Source organism: Meleagris gallopavo, chromosome 20, assembly GCF_905368555.1.
Source record: "Meleagris gallopavo chromosome 20, MGAL_WU_HG_1.1, whole genome shotgun sequence".
Lineage (NCBI taxonomy): Eukaryota > Metazoa > Chordata > Aves > Galliformes > Phasianidae > Meleagris > Meleagris gallopavo.
Window position 1 is genome coordinate 829665 of NC_139423.1, and position 19378 is coordinate 849042.

At 46.9% G+C, this 19378-nt stretch overlaps 1 protein-coding gene across 10 annotated transcripts in view; it reads right to left on the bottom strand.

Moving 5' to 3' along the window:
• Positions 1 to 19378, bottom strand: part of MYOCD (myocardin) — a 224249-nt gene that overhangs the window by 98685 nt on the left and 106186 nt on the right. For 6 of the 10 annotated variants that reach the window (XM_085240359.1, XM_085240358.1, XM_085240357.1 and 3 more), the window contains exon 2: positions 951 to 1180. In XM_085240359.1, coding sequence (XP_085096485.1) covers positions 951 to 1098 — 148 coding nt within the window. In that variant the 5' untranslated portion in view covers positions 1099 to 1180. Of the gene's footprint in view, positions 1 to 950; positions 1181 to 19378 lie in introns of those variants that run through there. The other 4 variants (XM_085240367.1, XM_019621580.3, XM_031556285.2 and 1 more) reach the window with 1 other exon arrangement.

A 19378-nucleotide genomic window follows, 5' to 3' on the forward strand; every position in this document is an offset into this window, starting at 1 on the left:
TGGTGTTACTTAATCTGACTATGGGCAGAGTTTGGGCCTGATTCTCTGCTGTGTTATTCCAGGCTGACACCAGTACATTGCCATGATGACATCATTTGGATTATTTCTGATTTATAGTGATTGAGAAAAATTGGGTCCTGTACAATAATGCAAACAATCAGAGACACAAAGCAAAAATAGTGCCTTCAAACTGCACTTTCACATTGCATGATATTTTGAACTCTTAATATTGAAAGCCTTAGAGTGCACAAAGAGGAATTTTCTTCATTTCTTATATTATACAGTTGCCTGAAAGAAATGGCAAACAGCTCCTCAGCCTGAATATCCTTTGCATAGGCTGAATTGTGTTGTTTTTCTTTTTCTATCAGCCTTCTTCCAACAGATCTCCCCTGAAACCTGGATCAACGTCTGCCAACATGACTAGTTTCTAGACACATGGCCAAGGAAACAAAAATGATCCTTGCCAAGGCCCAGGCCAAGTTCACTGATCTGAAGCAAATTTACTGAACATGAGATTACTTGAAGCATCCAGCACTCTTTGAGAGCAGAACAAGTCTATCAGAATGTTTGCAACCAAAATCCTGCTCGACTGTCCAACCTCACACCACACTTACTCCCCAGCAAATTCCATTATTATCATCAGAACATCACTCTCTTCCTCAGACCTTGAAATGCTACATTTCAGCCCCAAATTACAGCAAGCACTTGGATGCAAAGAGCATAACAACTACCTCATGGCTGACAGCAGTACTTAAGCACGACAAGAAATATTGAGCTGAGGAGCCACTTCCATTAAATCTTAAAATGCTGCCACCAGAAATACCTTCAAAAACACCACAGAAAAGAATAATGATGAGCCACAAGCCAGCACACACGAAAGATGCTGCTCAGCACTGATCCAGTTGTGCACGCTCACTTTCCCCCTCTTGCTGCCACTGAGAGGCACTCACCATTCTTCCGCTCCGCAAAGGGGGGTGGCTGGAGCTTGGTGCCATCCCTCACTTCACCCGCAGCCTTTTCTTTGGGTGCCTTCTCTTCCTCATTTCCACCTGGTGCACTTTTGTGGTCCGAGCGGTCCTGTTTGATCACACCATTCATCACCGTGCTTGTAGGGTCCGGTGCAGATTCTGACTGCTCCACTTTGGATGCTCAAATGGAGAACCAGACACCAAAGTGACCTCTGGAAGAGAAGAAGAGCAGGTAAGAACGAAACTCCCAATCAGCCCTTGGGATCGTGAATGAAGACTGGTGTTTGTAAAGCAATCAGACCACAGACATGCATTAGCAACATTTCAGAGGAAGGCTTCAGGATTTGTTACTGCCTGCTTGATTCTGTCCACCGTGCCGGCTGGGTCTGCATCATTGGCTGCTCTGCTGGACAAATTTCCAACCATAAGCACCGGATATCTGCAGAAAGCCAGGGATGTTGTGAAAAAACAGAGTCATGGGGAATCCGCCTAAGAGAGCACTTGAACTGTTTGAAATGCAGAACAGATCTATAAATGGAGAAGAACCTTTCTTTATGTAAGGCTCTGGTTAGCTGAGCAAACTGGGTGATGGAATTAGTGCACACAGCCCAGAAGAGGCTGCTAATTGCATGGAACAGGCAGTAAGAGAGAAATAGCAAAGAGCAGCTAGCCTTTATGTCAGAACATGTACCAACATCCTGCAAAGTAAAATATGCATGCAAAATTATTCTTTGATTAACATACATAGTGGAGTTAAAGCCTTTATGAAGAATTTCACCAGATTAGGTAACAGTTTTTGAGAGTTCTTGAAGGACGAGGAGGTTTGTTTATTAGTTTACTACATTGTTCTATTATGAGTTTTAAGCAGGGTTTGTCAAAATGCTTCAGGAAAACCCCCAGGAAATTCTGTACATTCACATTACACTTCCACAAAACATTTAGGGAAGGAAGGAGCTTCTCTTGGTGGCACTCATACCTCACTGTAGGGAAGGAAAAGGAAGGATCCAGCTCACACCAAAAGTCTTTGTGGGGTGCATGCACATGACCTGGGAGCAGCTGCTGACACTAAGTGCAGCAGCACAAAGCTGCAAGAATCATTTCAATAAACTGTTTTGTGAAAAAAAAAAAAAGCCCATCCAGATGCTAAGTGAAAGTGAATGCCTGTAAAATTCAGCACCAGCTCCTAATGAGTCCCATCAGGAAAGAGCTGAGGAGAGCTAAAAAAGGTCATTTGCAGAGAACAAGAATAGAAAAGTGCAAGATTGGTTCAGTGATAAAATCTGATTTAATACAAAAAAACTTACCAATTTACTGTATAAGGAAGTAAGAATAGTGTGTTGTATATGATACCATCTTCTCCACGCTACGTATGCCAGGACTTTCTCACACCCCTCTTCCTGCTCAGCACCACTCAGATTTTGCCATCTGCTTTCTCCTTCCATCCACCTCTCTGCCCACCTCAGCCTGCCCTCACCACTGCCCCAGCCTTGTCCCATTGGCAGCAGGACCGTCTGCATCCTTCTGTCCTGCTTTGTGCTGCATTTCATTGCCAGTGAGATTGTCCAGAGAGGTAGTGGGTGCCATGTCCTTGACGGCACTCAAGGTCAGGCTGGATGGGGCTCTGAGTGCCTGATGGACTTGTGGATGTCACTGTCCCTTGCAAGGGGGTTGCACTAGATGACTTTTAAGGGTCCCTTCCAACTCAAATTATTCTATGATTCTGTGGGTTCATCCAATGCCCATGCAGTGTTCAGAGAGGAAGTCCTAGGTGTGCCTGTATCTCTTTATTGCTTTGCAGATGGGACATAAGCTGTCCCCATGTGCAGCCGCTGGGAATGACTGTGTCCTTACCCAACCCTGGTGGCTGGGCTCTGAAATAAAATGCAGACTTGATCAATCAGATTTCAGTCCTTACCTGGGCAAAACCCCTCACGAGTCCCTCCTTTCTTCCTTGTGCTTCCCACCACTGCCTGTCCCACTGGTCTTTGCAGCCCTTTCCCCATCTTGTATGCACAGTGGTTTCTACAAAAGCCTGCTATGCTACATACTACACATGGCCATGCCCTGGAAACAGCCCTGCAGGCACCCAGACGGGCCAGGGCTTTGTTGCACACCAAATCTTTGAACTGATGTTCTCAGTTTCCAAGTCCAAGTGAGCGTTTTTTAGCTCCCATGGGCAGCTCATGTTCTCCTCTCTAGGGGTGTGATTGCTGTACTGCCCCATCCCCATTGCTGTACACCCATCACGGGCGGCTGTAGGGCTGTAGACCCACTTTGGCTGCTTTATCTCCAAAGTTTTCCATTCAGTTCATGACTAACGTGGAGCATGCAATAAGTGTTTACATTACTACTTTAAAATGTACATTTTTTAACTTTTAGAAGTTGCTGATATAATGCATCTTTCCAGTGGAATAGTGGGTGATGACAGGACAATCCAGCAAACTGCATCTGCTTACAAAAATGAGACTTTGTTCAACTGAACACTAAATCTTTGATAAATTAGTCGGGGCTTTGGTGACGTACATGTTGAACCAATATGACAGTTTTATATGGATTATTATTATTAATGTTTTTGAAAAATAGAGAGTGTGAGCCAGACATCCAGTGATGAAGCTGCAAGACCACCAGCAGAGGCAAGAGTCTTTCAGGAAGGCTTCTTCCAGGCACTGTGTACAATCTTTTTGCACTCAGAGCATATGCAACATTTTAATTTGCAGTGATTGTACCAAAGTCCTTTCTGTCTGAGCCAGGAGGTCACGCTGCGGCCCCAGCCATGCATGCTTTCACAACACACTCAAGTACCACTGGTTCAATGGTGTTTTGTTTTTTTTTTTTTTCTGAAGTCAAATTTGGCCTCAAAACATTCCACATTGTTCACTCACTTCAGTCTGAACTGATTGTATTTATAAAGCTTAAGCACACTTTTGAGCCTCAGAGCACATCTCCCATCAACCACTAGTGCCAACACATAAATTGCAAGGCCGTACACAGTACAGGCTGTCCCCCATCTCTTTCTGCCTATAAATACTAAATTCATAAAGCTGGACTACCATGGTAGCTCGTGGGTGCTTACTTCCACAACTGGCTATCCTCTGGAGCTGAGCCTTGGTTCACAAGGATCAATTCTGCTTCCCTGTAGATGTACAAGTCTGATGATACAAAAAGAGCAGCTGAGGGAACTAGAATTGTTCAGTCTGGAGGAGGTTTAGGGGAGACCTTATTGCTTTCCACAACTGCTCGAAAGGAGGTTGTGGAGAGGTGGGGATTGGCATCTTCTTCCGGGTAACAGCGATAGGATAAGAGGTGATGAGTTATGAGAGATCTGGAGCACAAATCTTATGGGGAGCAGCTGAGAGAACTGGGATGGGTCAGTCTGGAGAAGAGGAGGCTCAGGGGAGACCTCATGGCTCAGTGCAACTCCCTGACAAGAGGTTGTGGCAAGATGGGAGTTGGCCTCTTCTCTCAGGTAACAGCGAGAGGAAAAGAAGTGGTGGCCTCAAGATGCACTAAGGGAGGTTCAAATTGGAAAAAAATATTGTCAGCAAGAGTGGTGAGGCATTGGAATGGGCTGCCCAGGGAGATGGTTGAGTCACCATTCCTGGAGGTGTTCAAGGAACATGAAGATGTGGCAGTGAGGGACATGGTTTGATAGGCATGGTGAGGATGGGATGATGGTCAGACTAGATGATCTTAGAGGTCTTTTCTAACCCTGATGGTTTTACAATTCTATGATTCTATGTGTGCTCAGAAATAAAGGCTCAGATGAGGTTCAGGTTGCATCCCTCTCCCAAGGACTTTGGCACTTAAATCTAGTGTCACCTGAGAGCTACCCTTGTTGGTCAGGAAGGAGCACAATGAGCACATCCTGCCTGGTTAGATCTTTTCCTGGGGTAGATCAAGCAGATCTGCAATGGCCAAGCAGGTCATCTCACGCATGGCTTTTCAGGAAAACCCACAGACTCCCCATCAGATGCAATACGTGCACCTCACTGCCACTTCCTAGTGCTCTTTCTGCCAAAGCTGAGGGCATGGGAACACCACCCAACACCAATGGAGAAGAGAGAGAAAACATACCAACCATGGCATCTCCAAAGCTGGAGATGGATGCTGAACTGGAGCCTGAGCCCTGCATCCCTTAGATACCTGTCTGTCCCTGGATCAGTGACTTGCAAGGTGGCTGTGGCAGCCTTGGGCACAGCCTTCTTCCCACTCTTGCAGCAGGAGGTAATGCAGTAACACACCCAGCCAGGGTGCTCACCTGTTCCCCCATCTCCCCAGATGGTGCAATTCGCACCAAAAGTGCCACTTGAATTCACCCAGCATTAGCTGGAGGAACAGCCCAAGCCCCCACCCACCTATACATGTAGCCTCAGGCTCTGCACACTGCTCTGGGTTTGCCAGAGTTGGAAAGGAGCTGTTTTCCCACACTGCAAAACTTTCCGTGATTTTTATAATTTTTCCTTATCCCAAATGGGGATAAAATAAACACGAGGAGAAAAAAAAAAAAAAGAAAAAAAAGGGTAGCGGGTCAGTCATGAATTTTCACAGTGTAATTTTAGAATATTTTAATCTTTAAAATTTTTTAACCTCTTCTTAGTAAAAATTAACAAAACCAGTAAGATTAAAACTGGTCTTAAGAAGTGGGGGAAAAATATGAAAGAAAAAGAGGAAGAAAAGGATGAGTCTCCTTAGAGTAGCATCTGTCACACTAACCATGCAGCACTCCAGGTGTGATCCATTGCTGAGCGGAACAATTTGGGATACTTCTGCCTCACTGATAGTCAGGGTACAGACCCTACAGGCACAGATGCTATGGTAGCTGGACTGGTAGCATCTGCATAGGCATGAGACCCATTTTTAGACACTGGACTCTTGCCTGTAGCTTGCACAGGCTGAGGCACAACACCTGGAGCAAACATTGCTTCTTACCACCAGAAATGGCCCAATGAACGACACAGCCAGAAGGCCAGACACTTCCTTATGTTGCTGTGATGCGACACTGATGGCTTTGCTCTCTGCTTACTCTCTGCTCAAGATGGACCTCTATGCCTAATCTTGTTCACTTTCCATCTTCTCATATTTTCCCCTGTGCCAACTTCCGCATGCACCGAGACAGGAATAAGAAGAGCTTGCATTTCCTCAGATTCTGGATCCATCTAAATCCTCCCCTGCTTTCCTGTCTGCTCTGTCAGCTGTTGAAGTGGAAGTAAATACATTTCTTGCTAATGCACGTGCAGTGCTTCTTAGGCAATCCTGACCCACCATAAAACTTTAAATACCCAAAGAGAAAAACCAGGAGAGAGATGTTCAGAGATGCAGTTCAGCCTTATCAAATTCTTTACGTGTTTGTTGTGGTGTGTTTGTATTCCTGGGCTTCTGCTTGCAGGAATGTTGCTGATAAAACCATCTCACTAAACACGGACGCTGTGTGTTCTAACTGATGTTTACAGTGCTCAGACAGTAAGAGCAGTCCTGGATTCCTCAAGACAGAAGTCCCATAGGCATTTGCACTATTGTGCTGTGGATGCTGATCAAACCCTGCTACATACAAGTTCCAGTAGGACCCTGCCTGGTCTTCCTTCGAGCCGTGTCGTATCTGGCAAGGCAGATGAGAACTCTGAGTGCTCACCCCCCACTCAGAACAACGAGAGACCTTTGTTCCTCTGAGACCAGCCCGGGGCTGCAAGGGAATTTACCATAACCATGAGTTTGCTGTTTTCCTTGCAGATGATGTCTTCTTTGCATGATTCCCCTCACTGAACTCCCTCATGCCTGCTGAGGATGCAGAAAGCCCCATCCTGTAATGGAGCAGAGTGCAGTGGCACTGTGCAGAGCCCACAGGCTCTTTCCCACAGATCTGCGCATTCCTCCCGTGTCCCGGAGCAGTGACCTGCTCACCATTCCATCCTCCGCACAAGGAGCTCTGCTTAGGAGGACTGCCTGGAAAGGCAGCCAGGAGACTTCCTCAGCAAATGGAAAACAAACCAAGGAAACCTGCCACCAGCCTGAAGACCCCCCCCTGCCACCAATGAGCTATTTTATGCTGCTTTTTGTGCAAGTCTTGCATGGAACCACTGCCAAGACTCTGTGAGCAAAGCCATGCGAACACGATGCCATAAAATCTTCACTCAAGGCAAATTCTCTTAGTGTTTGGTCACATTCTGATCCCCACGCTAGCAAACTTTGCCAACTCTTCACACCCCCAGGGACTTTAGGGTAGTATCTCCTTCCCAGCCTCTACATTCCCAGTGTTGATATCTGCTACAAGATGCCCAAAGGCTACGGGGCCAGAGACGTCAGCAGCAAGTCCTGTGATGGAAAATGGCAGCTGTCTTTGTTCAAGACATCTCCTGGCCTTCAGCCTGTGGAGGATGATGATAGATATGTGCTGTTCTCAAGAGAGCATCTCAGCTCTGCCCTCAGCCCCATCCCCTCGAGCTATTTTCAAAAGGAGTGATTTCTCCTTCATTTTCATTGACTGGAGCTTTAAGTGGTGAAAAATGACAGAGGAAGTGGTGATTAGGAAACAGGTCCTCTGATCCAGATCCTCTCAGGACCCACATCTCCATCAGCCATGTAAACAGGCTGAGAATATCTGGGACAAAACCAGAAAAAAATTAAACACTTCTTCAAGGTAGTATGAACAGTAAACAGATCCATTGGTGCTAATTCATTGAGAACTAGTTCCCTGATTGTGCATCCATTTTCATAGGACATTTCTGGAATCCAGAAGCCCATCCTAGGGTGGAGATTCCCTATATAAAACAATTTGCTAAATTGCAGTAGCATCCACGGTGACCTATTCATTTGACGAGGGTACACCATGCGTAGCAAAGAGAAAATGAGAAGAACCTTAAAAATGAGACTGAATGACAGTGGTTTGACATAGCATGACGTGGTGACTGATAGAAGGAAGTGAGGTTGCCAGTGATGTAGCCACAGTGTGACATTTTGGCAACAGGTATTTCTCTGAAGGCAACCCCACTGGGGCTGTGACTATCAGCAGGACATCACAAAGTCTTTGAGTCTCCTGATGCACAGCAGTTTGGAACAAAATCTTTGCTCCAAATGGCATTTGCCACAGCCCTGGACATCCACACCCAGCGCACAAGTTCTCCCTGCATCACTCACTACACTAGATCTGGCACACTGCCCTCCTGATGTGGTTGGGAATGAAAACCTGAGCACTTGTTGACAACACTGCACAGGAGAGCTGGGTATTTGGAGGAATTTTGAGGAGCTGTAAGAGTAAAATTTCATTTCTGGATGTCAAGGACATAGAAAATGTGTTCATATTGCCACAGCTGAACACTCCACATGCCTCAGCTCCTCAGCTCCTGCTCTTTTACAGACCTTACTCAGGTCTGGCCATGGCAATAGCATTGACCAAGCATGGGTGGCAGTCCCAGGGCTGTTTCTTTGGCCAAAGCTACAACACAGATCCAGTAGTTCCCAGAAGTGCAGTGCGGTGAATGGAGAAGTCGTGTTGAGAGCTGAGACACAATAAAAATGATCACAGTCAGCCACAGCCTTTGCCTTGACCATGGGGAGCCCTGGGCAAGGCACAGGAGTTACCAGCCCTCATTGCATGTCTGCTGTACTTCTGCCCCTGTCTGGAGGTTAGAAGTACTTACGGACTGCAGCTCACATGCTACCTGGCAGTTACCACCAGTTCTTAGCACTGTTGATGTACCCGGAGCTATTTCCCAGCAAAATAGTCTGCTGGAAATACTACTGTATTTCTGGACAACACATGTACATAGTTCTGAGTTAGATAAAACTCCTCCTTATGAATCTGGAGCATGCTTATAGTTTTCATAGCAATCTTGAAATAAACTTAAAAATCTTAAAATAAGCAATTATATTACAAGTATGCTAAAAAGCAGATATTAACCTCAAATCTGTTTTTGCTGCTTGTTCTGTTTGTAAAAGTGCTTTTAGGCCAATCTCATTAATTGTCCAGGTCTGAGTCACAAGTTCCTGTATGCTGGGGCTGGTGATGTTGGTATCATACTGGTTGCCACCAAAACACTGGTGCAGGAACCTGCACATCTTGATTGGCTGAGGAGACAGAGAAGATGAGATTTGAGATAACAAACTCTTATTTCTAAACTATTACCTGGGATGATTTTGTTTTCATCGAATCATAGAAGCATTAAGGTTGGAGAGACCACTAAGATCATCTAGTTAGACCATCAACCTTTTTCTTGATTGCCTCCAGGAATGGTGACTCAACCACCTCCCTGGGCAACCTGTTCTAATGCCTCACCACTCTTTCTGAGAATAAATTTTTGCTAATTCCAACCTGAACCTCCCCTTATTTATCTTAAGGCCACCACTTCTTGTCCTGTCACTGTTATCTGGGAGCAGAAGCTGAGCCCCACCTTGACACAACCTCTTTTCAGGGGGTTGTAAAGAGCTATGAGGTCTCCTGTGAGCCTCCTCTTCTCCAGACTGGCCCATCCCAGTTCCCTCAGCCACTCCCCATAAGATTTGTGCTCCAGACCCCTCACAGCCCCACTGCCCTTCTCTGGACATGCTCCAGGACCTTAATGTCTTTCTTGTAGTGAGGGGTCCAGCACTGAACACAGCACTTGAGGTGCAGACTCACCAGTGCTGGAACAGGGAGAAGATAAGCTTCTGCTCTGCTGGCTGCACTATTGCTTACAAAAGCCAGGATACCATTGGCCTTCTTGGCCACCTGGGCACATTGCTGGCTCATGTTCAGCCAAGCATCAACCAACAGCTCCAGGTCCTTTTCCTCCATATTTCTTCCACCTCACTCCTTCCAGCCACTCTGCCCAGATCTGTCACATTGCCTGGGGTTGTTGTGGCCATACTGCAGGACCCAACACTAGGTCTTGTTGACGGTGGTTTCTGGAAGTGCCCCCTGGTATTTAACACTGCCAACATCACTGTTACCATCAATCCTGGCACTGCTAAAGCTCCTATTGCCAACTCACAGCTCTGATGGTCACAAAATGAGTATGTTTCATATTTCAGTGAAGTATGGAAAGTTAACTGAGGTCAGCCCTTATAGCAGGCTTACCCATCCTATTTTGAGTTTTGTGGGCACAAATGCTCAGAATCTAGGCTATGTTTTCACATAGCTAAGCCTTGAATTCAGAAAAGAAAACACTGAAAAGAATTATCCTGGACTCAGACACTTGCGGTCCTCCGTCAGAAAGCTGGTGGTGGCTCTTGTCAGGCTGCTTTGTCTATGAGGGACCTGCAGCACTGAACTGAAATACCAGCTGAGGTCCCTCAGCCCACACAGTCCAATGTAGAGCAGCTTCTGTCATTTGAATGTCTTCGGCTACTGTTGCACCATTTAATCATGTCCTAATTTTATGGCATTTGTGGTTTTGGTCTGATCTTCATCTCCTATTTTGTTGCATTTTAGAAACATCATAAACTCTTTCAAAACGACCGAAAACACGGCAGAGATTTGAAACGGAAAATGAGTGCAAAGTGGGCCCATGCCTCTCTATTAGAAGGAGAGGAAGAAACCAAACCCACAATGACAATCACTATTAATAAAGTGATGAAGGCAGAGGTGCAACTGGAGGCAGAGGCAGCTCGTGTCTGGGACGCCCCTCGGTCCAGTGTGGGGGCCCTGCCAGCTGCAGTTGGCACGGGGAGCATTCAGTGAGTGGGAAAGGCCACAGAATGACCTAGCAGGGCTTTGGGAAAGATCCCAGCCTGCTGGCAGAGGCCCCATATCCAGGCGATATGTTCCCACCGCAGCGGGCACTGACCTGAGCCTGACCATGCAGTGCTGGTTGGGTGGGTCAGGCCCAGATGGGCCCTGCGCATTGCCTCTTTAACCCTGTGGTTGTGGGTCTGAGCAGTGAACATGGCTGATGATGTCACACCCAACTTCTGCTATTCAGTCTTTAGACCTCCACCGCACACTGCAGCCTCATTCCATAGCCATTGCATTCTCCATTAGAATTGTGAGTGGTCTCAGAAACAGTACGCAGACATCCTTTGTGGTCGTGGCTGGGATAGAATAGCTCTCAGGATGTCCTGGAGGCCCGCAATGTAGGCCTAGAATGATTCTGACTGCAGAGCCCAACTTGGGCAGTGGCTGGTAGCCAGTGGCTCTAGCTAGGACCATTCTGTGAGGGTTATCTCTCCAGAGTTCTGTACTCCCCAGACACAGCTGTGGATCCACGCTGAGCCCTGCAGAGATCTCCAGGGCTCATTTTTCTGAAAATTCATTTCTACAACTCTGTATTACGTACACTGTGACTAGAAATCAAGAATGGAACATGGGTGGAGCTGACATAAACAGGAAATGGCTTTAGGACTTGTGTGAAAGACTGTTTCAGTCATTCCCTATATTGGTTTTAAGCACCCCTTATGCCCTGGGTCCTAAGAAGCTGCCAGATTTAATGTAGCTAAGTCTGGGATGATCTTCATTCTCAAGGACTTGCTTGTTGCTGTATGGACCAAAAGGCCTAGGCCACGTCATCACAACCAGGCTAGGATTGCCAAGGAGAGAGGCCCTCTCAATCCCTATTTGGATTGGTAACTTTTTGTTATGAATGGGAACCATCTTGAGGCAAAAGAAGTATCCTGTGATTTTGCAGCATGCTGCAGGGCCAATTTTGAATGAAAGAGAGTAGCATGGTGAACCCAAGATTGATGTCATTCAGCAGGAGAGTCACTCATTCACTGCTCCATGGTAGCAGTGTCCATGGGAGTGAATTCCAAAAAACCTCCATGGGCTGAAGAAGGCTCTGAAGGAGATCCAAGTAGCTTCAGGACAGATTGTTAGATACTGAAGAGGGACACAGGATTAGGGAATCGACATGATTCTTTGGCTCTGATCCTCAGCAATAACCTCAGTGAACAAAGAAGGTCTCACAGCCCAGAAAGCCAGCCATATCTTGGGCTGCATCAAAAGAAGTGAGTTCAATAAGGTGAAAGCAGTGATCCTGCCCCTCTGCTCTGTGCTGTGAGACCTCACCTGGAGCTCTGCATCCAGATGGGTAGTCCTCAGCACAGGAGAGACATGGACCTTTTGGAGTGCATCCAGAGGAGAGCTGCAAAAATGGTTCCAGGGATGGAGCACCTCCCCTGTGAGGACAGGCTGAGAGAGCTGGGGCTGTTCAATCTGGAGAAGAGAAGGTCTGGGGAAACTTGAAAGTGGCCTGTCAATATCTAAAGAGGGGCTATAAAAAAGTGGACAGCAGGGTCGCTTGTGATAGGGCAGGGAGGAATGGTTTCGAACTAAAAAGGGGAGATTTAGATTGGATATCAGGAAGAATTTTTTTACAATAAAGGTGGTGAGGCACTGGAACAGATTGCCCAGAGAGGTGGTGGATGTCACATCCCTGAAGATGTTAGAGATCGGGCTGGACGAGGCTTTGAGTTTCTGATAGAGCTGTGGATGTCCCTGCTCACTGCAGGGGAGTTGAACTAGGTGATTTTAAGGGTCCCTTCCAACTCAAACGATTCTATGATTCTATGATTCCAGGATCTGTCCGCTCTCTTCACACTTACAGAACTTTTAAAAGTGAAATTCCTAAGTGAACCCCGGCTAACACACACTGTATCCCTTACAGCAAATAAAAAATGTGCATAAGAAGATGGCAGTCCAACTAAGGACAAAAGCTGTGTGGCTCCAAGTCTATGAACATGTTACTGCAAATGCATGAGCAACACACCTCACCCAGGCACACAGGAGCGCTGTGACACAAGAGAAGCAGTATTGGATTCCGCATCCTACTCCAGCCAAAACAGGACACTATAGGAGAAAAAACAACCAATCTCCTTTCTGCATTCCAGAACCAAAGCTACACTAAGGGGAACGAAAACTGGTGATTCATTCAGACAACTAACTAAAGCTCTGTAGTATGAGGATGATAAACTGTAGAGCAATAGAGAGAATCAAGAATGGATAATCACCTCTTTTTAGGATTCTTCTGGAGATACAAGCAACTGAAATATTCTGGATTTAATTTTTCACTCCAGGATCATTCCTGTCATATCATAAAATCCCTTCCATTAACTTATCAAGCTCCATCTAGAAACAATGTAGGCTTTTTGCCCCTACTTTCCAGTTTCGAAGGCTGTTCAAGAATGTTATTCTTTCACTAGCTAGAAAATTTAATCTATGCACCAGTCTAAATTTGTTTTCAAAATCACTCAGACTCAAAGCACCAGGCCAGTAACCAAAAAGGGTGATGTTTAGGTAAGTACAGGTAGGGCTGTTGCAAGAGACCAGGCTTGGCATTAATTAGAGCTCCATGCCTACTTGTCACTCTTATCACTCATCCCTCTTATTTCAGTGGCTATGACCCACAACTCTCTGAAACACCTGAAAATTCATTTCTCTGGCTGAGAGGTAAAGAATCAGAAAACACAAAGTCCGTGCAGAACGTACAGACTCATTCATCATGAGTAAAATTGAAGCCAGGAAAAAATGATTATCCCACAGCTGCACACGGATAAATACCAGTACTTCCATGCTGAATTCAGATTCCTTTTTGAATAGTCTTTCTCACGCTGCAGGAACTAGGGAGAATCAACGGAATGAAGAATCAATGACATTCTTAATCATCAGTTTTAAAAAAGCCAAAGAAAGGGAAAGATTTGCTCATGTAGTTTATAGTTAAACAGGAGAACTCTTTGCTGTAGGATACTGCACAGTATTTGATGTCTTCCATCACAGCACATCAAACGCAGGTGTTAGGCCTGATTCAAGAAGCCTCTGAGGAACAGATTATTAGAAAACAGTTCACAGGAAGAAGGATCCCCAGGTATTCAGTAATCTCCTTTAGCTGCATGCCTACCACTGGGGAACAGACTGACCCATCTTCTAACCACAGTAAATTCATTTTTATCCTCCCAGATAACATCTTCCACAAATGAATGCGCTGCCATGACTGCCCATCAAATCCAGTTCATGGCACAGCAGAGCACAGGCAGGAAAGAGAAACATGCATGGATCAGGCAAGGATGTAGATATGTGGTGAGGGCTCTCGGGGCCCAGCAGGGCAGGATGGGGATCAATGAGCCAGGCACAGCTAATGCTCCAAAGCTGTGAGGAGATCTCTGGCCCCACCACATTCCCTGTCTGCCAAACTCCCTTGCTGCCAAAATTCCTCAGAGCTACTTGCTAAATAATGGAATCTAAATTTCCGCCTTCTTGTGGCAAAGTTAAAAAAAACATTAAAATTAACCAAATTATACCCTGGTCTAAACAAAGGAGGGCTGGGGCTGCCAATTTCACAATTATCCCAAATGGCTCTTAATATGACACAGATAAATACTTTCCAATTACCCAATGGAACAAAGCTACCCTGGGGGAAATGGAGAACAATATATTACGGGGGCCAGAGACCCAGGAGATTAAGGATTTACACTCTACTCATCCTGCTGTAATTCACAAACAGCAGGGGAGAATGCAGCAGATGAGAGCCCATCCTCACCCAAGATGTGGTCCTACTGGTAGGTCCGTTTCCCCAGCAGTACATGGACAGTGGGACACCAGAGAATGAGTCAGGAAGAGGACTTTGCAACTTCTGACAAGAAAGCTGGGGTGGGCTAAGGGCTACCAGCTGGCTGCAAGGTGCTCTGCCACAAGATGTTCTAACGTAAGGTGCTTTGCCACAAGGTGCTATGGCTCTCCAGCTCTCTCTGACACCTCTGTTCCGTGCAGCACACGAGTGAGTGCAGTGTGCTCTTTGTCCTGGTACAGACAGAGAGTGAAGGAAGCAAGCTGGTGCTGTGACAAATGTTGCTGGCTTTCCAAACACACACATCATGAACATGCTCCGGACTGCTCCTGGGTCTCCTCCCGCCCACAAAAGCCACACAGTGAGAAAAAATGGGTTTTAAATCAGAAGAGGGTATCTCTAGAACTGGAAGAGGAGTGACGCTCATCCCCAGACTACTTTGTGTGCTGAGAAGCATCCCTGAGCAGCTCTTGGCACGGTGTGCTTGCTTGTTTTCTGGTCCTCACTAATGCAGTGAACTGTCTCTTGCAGTTTTTCTCTTTAAAGATGCTAGCTCACAGCCATCCATTACCACTAGACTAATTACCAAATCTAAAGACATCTGCAAAAAACTACGGGTTCCTATGCTCTCCATACCTGGGCTGCACCTGCATGTCTCCCCTGAGACCTACTCCCAGTGTGCATGCGGAAGCAGCTCTGCAGGATTTCAGTTATTCAATACATATGTTTCTGGTGACTCCAATCTATGATTTCTTTACCCTGACCTTGTCAGTGTCCCTGCTCTCACAGCTTTCTGTGTTACAGAAGAGGTGCCTTGAGACTGAGGCTCACCTCAAAGGCAAGTATGTCTGGGAATACAGGAATATTATAATCCCATACGCTACACGCCTTGCTGGACTCCACAGAAACGAGCCTTACAAACACATGGCTTTGGTGAAAAATAAGCATGGTCTTGCTTTGATGGACCAGATGGTGTCCTGACTTCAGAGTTCCCCTAAGCCACCATTTTTCAGCTTTTCCATGTACCCAGGAGTGCTACACACAACTGTCTTTGCATATGTAGACTCACCTGTGACACATCTCCCTCAAATGTGGCAGCAGGGCCTCATGGCCTGGAAGCAGCATGGCTGTGTTAGGCACAGCTGTGCCCTGGTTGAAGGCCCTGAGCCTTGGGCTTGTGGCAGGACTGCCTCTGGAGCCCGAGCAGAGGGCCCAGCCCCATGCAGGAGCTGTACCAGAGACAGCCAGAAGCAGCCCATTGAGTGATGTGCTATGAGTGCCACAGGTGTGGGGGGCAAGGCTCATCGATTGCCCACCGAAGACAAGTTTCCATGTGCCACAGATTTTCCCCCAGGCATCTGCCACCATGAATCCCTTGATGCTGTTCTGAAACTGAGCTGCAGGCAGCAAGGCTGGTGGGCAGCTGAGCCTTGAGAATAGGAACAAAGCCTTTCTCCTTCCAAAAAGGCTCCAGGATCCACCCGTGGCCTCAGGTGCTGGGCCTGGTCAGCCTCAAACTGCCTCTACTTCCCAGGGAGCCGAGGTGCTAAGTGCTACAACCATTAATGCACGGGGATGATACAGAGGTCGGTTACCTTAGAAACCCACTGAGGGGTAATTTTCTGATTCGTATCAGCTCCAGAACCAATGCTTTAAAATTACATACAGGCTTGTTGTTTTGGTAGAGTAACCAAAAGCAGATGCTGGAAGGAACGAGCAGCCAGCAAGAAGTGTAAGAACTCCCTGTGGGTGCGTGCAGCACAGCACAGGCAAACAACCAGCCTGTGGAAGGATTTTCTTGCTACCTAAATGACTCTGCCAGGGCCCTGTCCTTTCCCATCTCTCAGTTCCTTTGTTCCCAGGCACAGAGAACACCACACAGGTGTTCTGCAGGCCCTTCCTCCCCTGGCATGGCTGTTATTGGTGCTCTTGTAAACTCCCCGTGCAGAATGGATGCATGATATTCCACAACCCATGCTGTCTGCCTGTTTGGGAAAGTTCTGCAAAGCAGCTTCACATACTTCTTGCGCTGCCAATCTGTGCCTGGCACGTATGCTTGGCTCATCCCGCAGCCTGTGCAGCTGAACCCCTGAGCCAGCCGAAGCCCCTTGCCTGCAGCATGGTTTTCCATACCACACTAGCTGTGCACCAACTCACCCAGGACTTCTGCCCTGTGCTTCGGAAGCTGCTGGTTTAGGGACCAGGAGGCACAGCCCCTTCTCATACAGCCCTGCCCTCTTGCTGTCCATACTTTCCTTTCCCAAGGACAATCAGCAGGTCACAACATGTCATGGTTAGGATGGACTTTCCCTGGTCCTAGCCTCACCCCACCTGCCTGTAGAGTCTATGGTTGCTGTGCTGAGCCAGTGCCATGGGATATACACAAGAGCTGAGGGGCAACCAGCAGGCTGCACATAGGACTGAGAGCACTGCGTGCTTCTCTGCAACATCCTAAATTCTTCTAAGCCAGAACCTGAGGCAGACCTGTGAAGTCCCCAGTCTCCACTCTGCCTTATCGTGGATTTCTCTAATTTGATCACTGTTCTTAGGCAAGATATACACATCCCTGCTAACCACAAGGATCTCACTAGTGTGCTGTAGGGAGTAGCAGAGGAAGGCAGTGTGCTGGGAGAGGCTGCAGTGCTGGTGCTGTCTTAGGGGAGTGGAGAGCTGAGTGAAGAAAGCAAACAATGAAGAAAAGAAGGAATGAATACATTGTTCTGGTCACTAAATCACAGCGTGCAGAAGCAGCTTTCACTTACAGCTCCCTTGTAAGTGAAGCATCTGCTTCCAGTGCCAGGTCAGTCTCTATAAGGCAGAGCTACCTGCACTGCGGCAGGAGCTCCTCTCCATCACAGGCAGCTTTTATGCCACCTTGGGCTGGTTTCAGACCTGAGCTGAGAAGAGACAGTGAGGGACAAGGCTGAGTCTGCCTAGTGGAAACTCCATTGATTACTTGGTGCCGTACCTTCCCGACATCATGAACACCTCAGCCCCAGGGGAAAATCTGGGTTCTATCAGCTCTTATAAGCAAGTGTTTCAAAAGGTTTACAGAAAAGTAAAGTAAACAGAACTCTGAGTAACAAAAGAGCCCCGTTTATGCATTCTTTGATTCACTGTAAAGGATGGTGTAAACTGACTTTTTAACCAAGCATTAGGCAAGATTTGGGCCCCCGCCATTATATAATAAACAGTGACATGGCTATATTAAAATATTTACTTAATGCACTGAAGTGACTTATAGTATGAGTGGCTACTCAATAGGATGGCCTAAGTGTTAAGGCGTCAGGTGCCATCGCCTGTATAAATATTCTGTGTGCACTTGTTTATAGGAAAACCCCATCTGGATTTGGCTAAAACAGCAGACACCCTGCTGACCCCAGTTTTTGCTATTGGAAAATATAACACAAGTGTTCACTCATCTAGAATAACAGCAGCGGTTAAGTGCCATCTGACAGACAGAAGGGTATTGGCTTTTCTCAATAGACAGCAGGCTTGGTGCTGTGAAGGGCTTCATGGCAACAGCTCCCCAAGATTTACAGCATCCTATGGACCAGAAGCAGAGGGCTCTGCCTCCCCGTCACGGTTTTTGACAGATAGGAGGCATCAGAAAGATTCAGACACCCCAAATCTTGCTGAAACAGAGGTGGGCTGTGCCACACTGTGAGGAGACAGGCAATCAGGTCCTCTGCTATATCCACCTGGCTGCTGGGAAATATTAAGTACAATCTGCCTGTCTGTGGTATTCTCCCACGTGTATGTGCCCATTGAAAGAAGGGTGTGAGGCTGTGTAAAGCAAAAGAGCTTTTCACTGTCTCATTCCAGATTATTGATCAACACCCTGCAGGAACCATGGAGGCTTCATAGTTAGGGCAAGCCTCTGTTAACCAGTCCTGGATGTATAATTTTTGGAGCAGATTAGCCTTAAGCCAATTGTAACCAATCCTACAAGGAATAGAGGATGGAAAAGCAAGAGGAACTTCCTAGACAAACCCAAATAGGGAGTCAACCACCACCGCTCAACCCTGGTTCTCCTCAACAGCCATGGTCAGATTTTCGTTCTGTATTTTGCAAGCTTGTTTGTCTGTGATATGTCTGCCTAGATGCCCAAGGTGGCTGGGCACCTCTGCACTCACAAAAGACCATGAGAAGGTCATACAACCTGAAAATACTTACAATGCTTTCAGTGAAGGCATTGGAAGAGGTTATGCTTGTGGAACTGCAGCCTGGGTGGGAAATGCTCTCTGAGCTCTGCCTCCTGAAGGTCTGTCTCCCAGCAGTGCATTTCATAGGTACGATAAATGCAATTCAATTTTTCACAAATATAGATAGGAAAAGCAGAAATTTCAGCCAACATAGCCACAATGACCAAACTCTGGAGCAGCAGTATGCCTGTAGCACTTTACCACCTCCTGAGCAGGCAGTGGGAGCAGGCAGCGAGGACCCTGACAGGGCTTTCCTAAGCTCTTTGCTGGCAGGCAAAGAACAGTGAGATGTGGGAGTCCTGCAGGCTGGAAGGGAGAGGTATCTGCTCCCAGCTCCTGACTCTCCCTGCTCTTTCAGAGCCTATGACTGTCAATACTGAAACTTATGTCTCCACTTTGGCTCCCTGAGGTTTAAACACTGGCTGGAGACGGAACAGAAGGGAAAGAGGGATAATGGAATGCCTTCCAAGCAGTGGGCGCTCACACCGGAGAGCATTATGCGCGGTAGGAGCTACAACCATGAAGGCTTCCCCTCATTCTTGTATAGTAACTGGTGCGTTGGTGACCTCTAGACATGTCTAGGCCAAACTTCTGCTTGAAGGACTAATATAAACATGAAATCAAGCCATGTGCTTGTATGGCTGAGTCCTGAACACCTCCTGCGAAGGAAATGCCATGCAGGAATTCAGTTCTGACCTACTTCCCTTTTAAACCTCTTTGGGATACCCACTGCTCC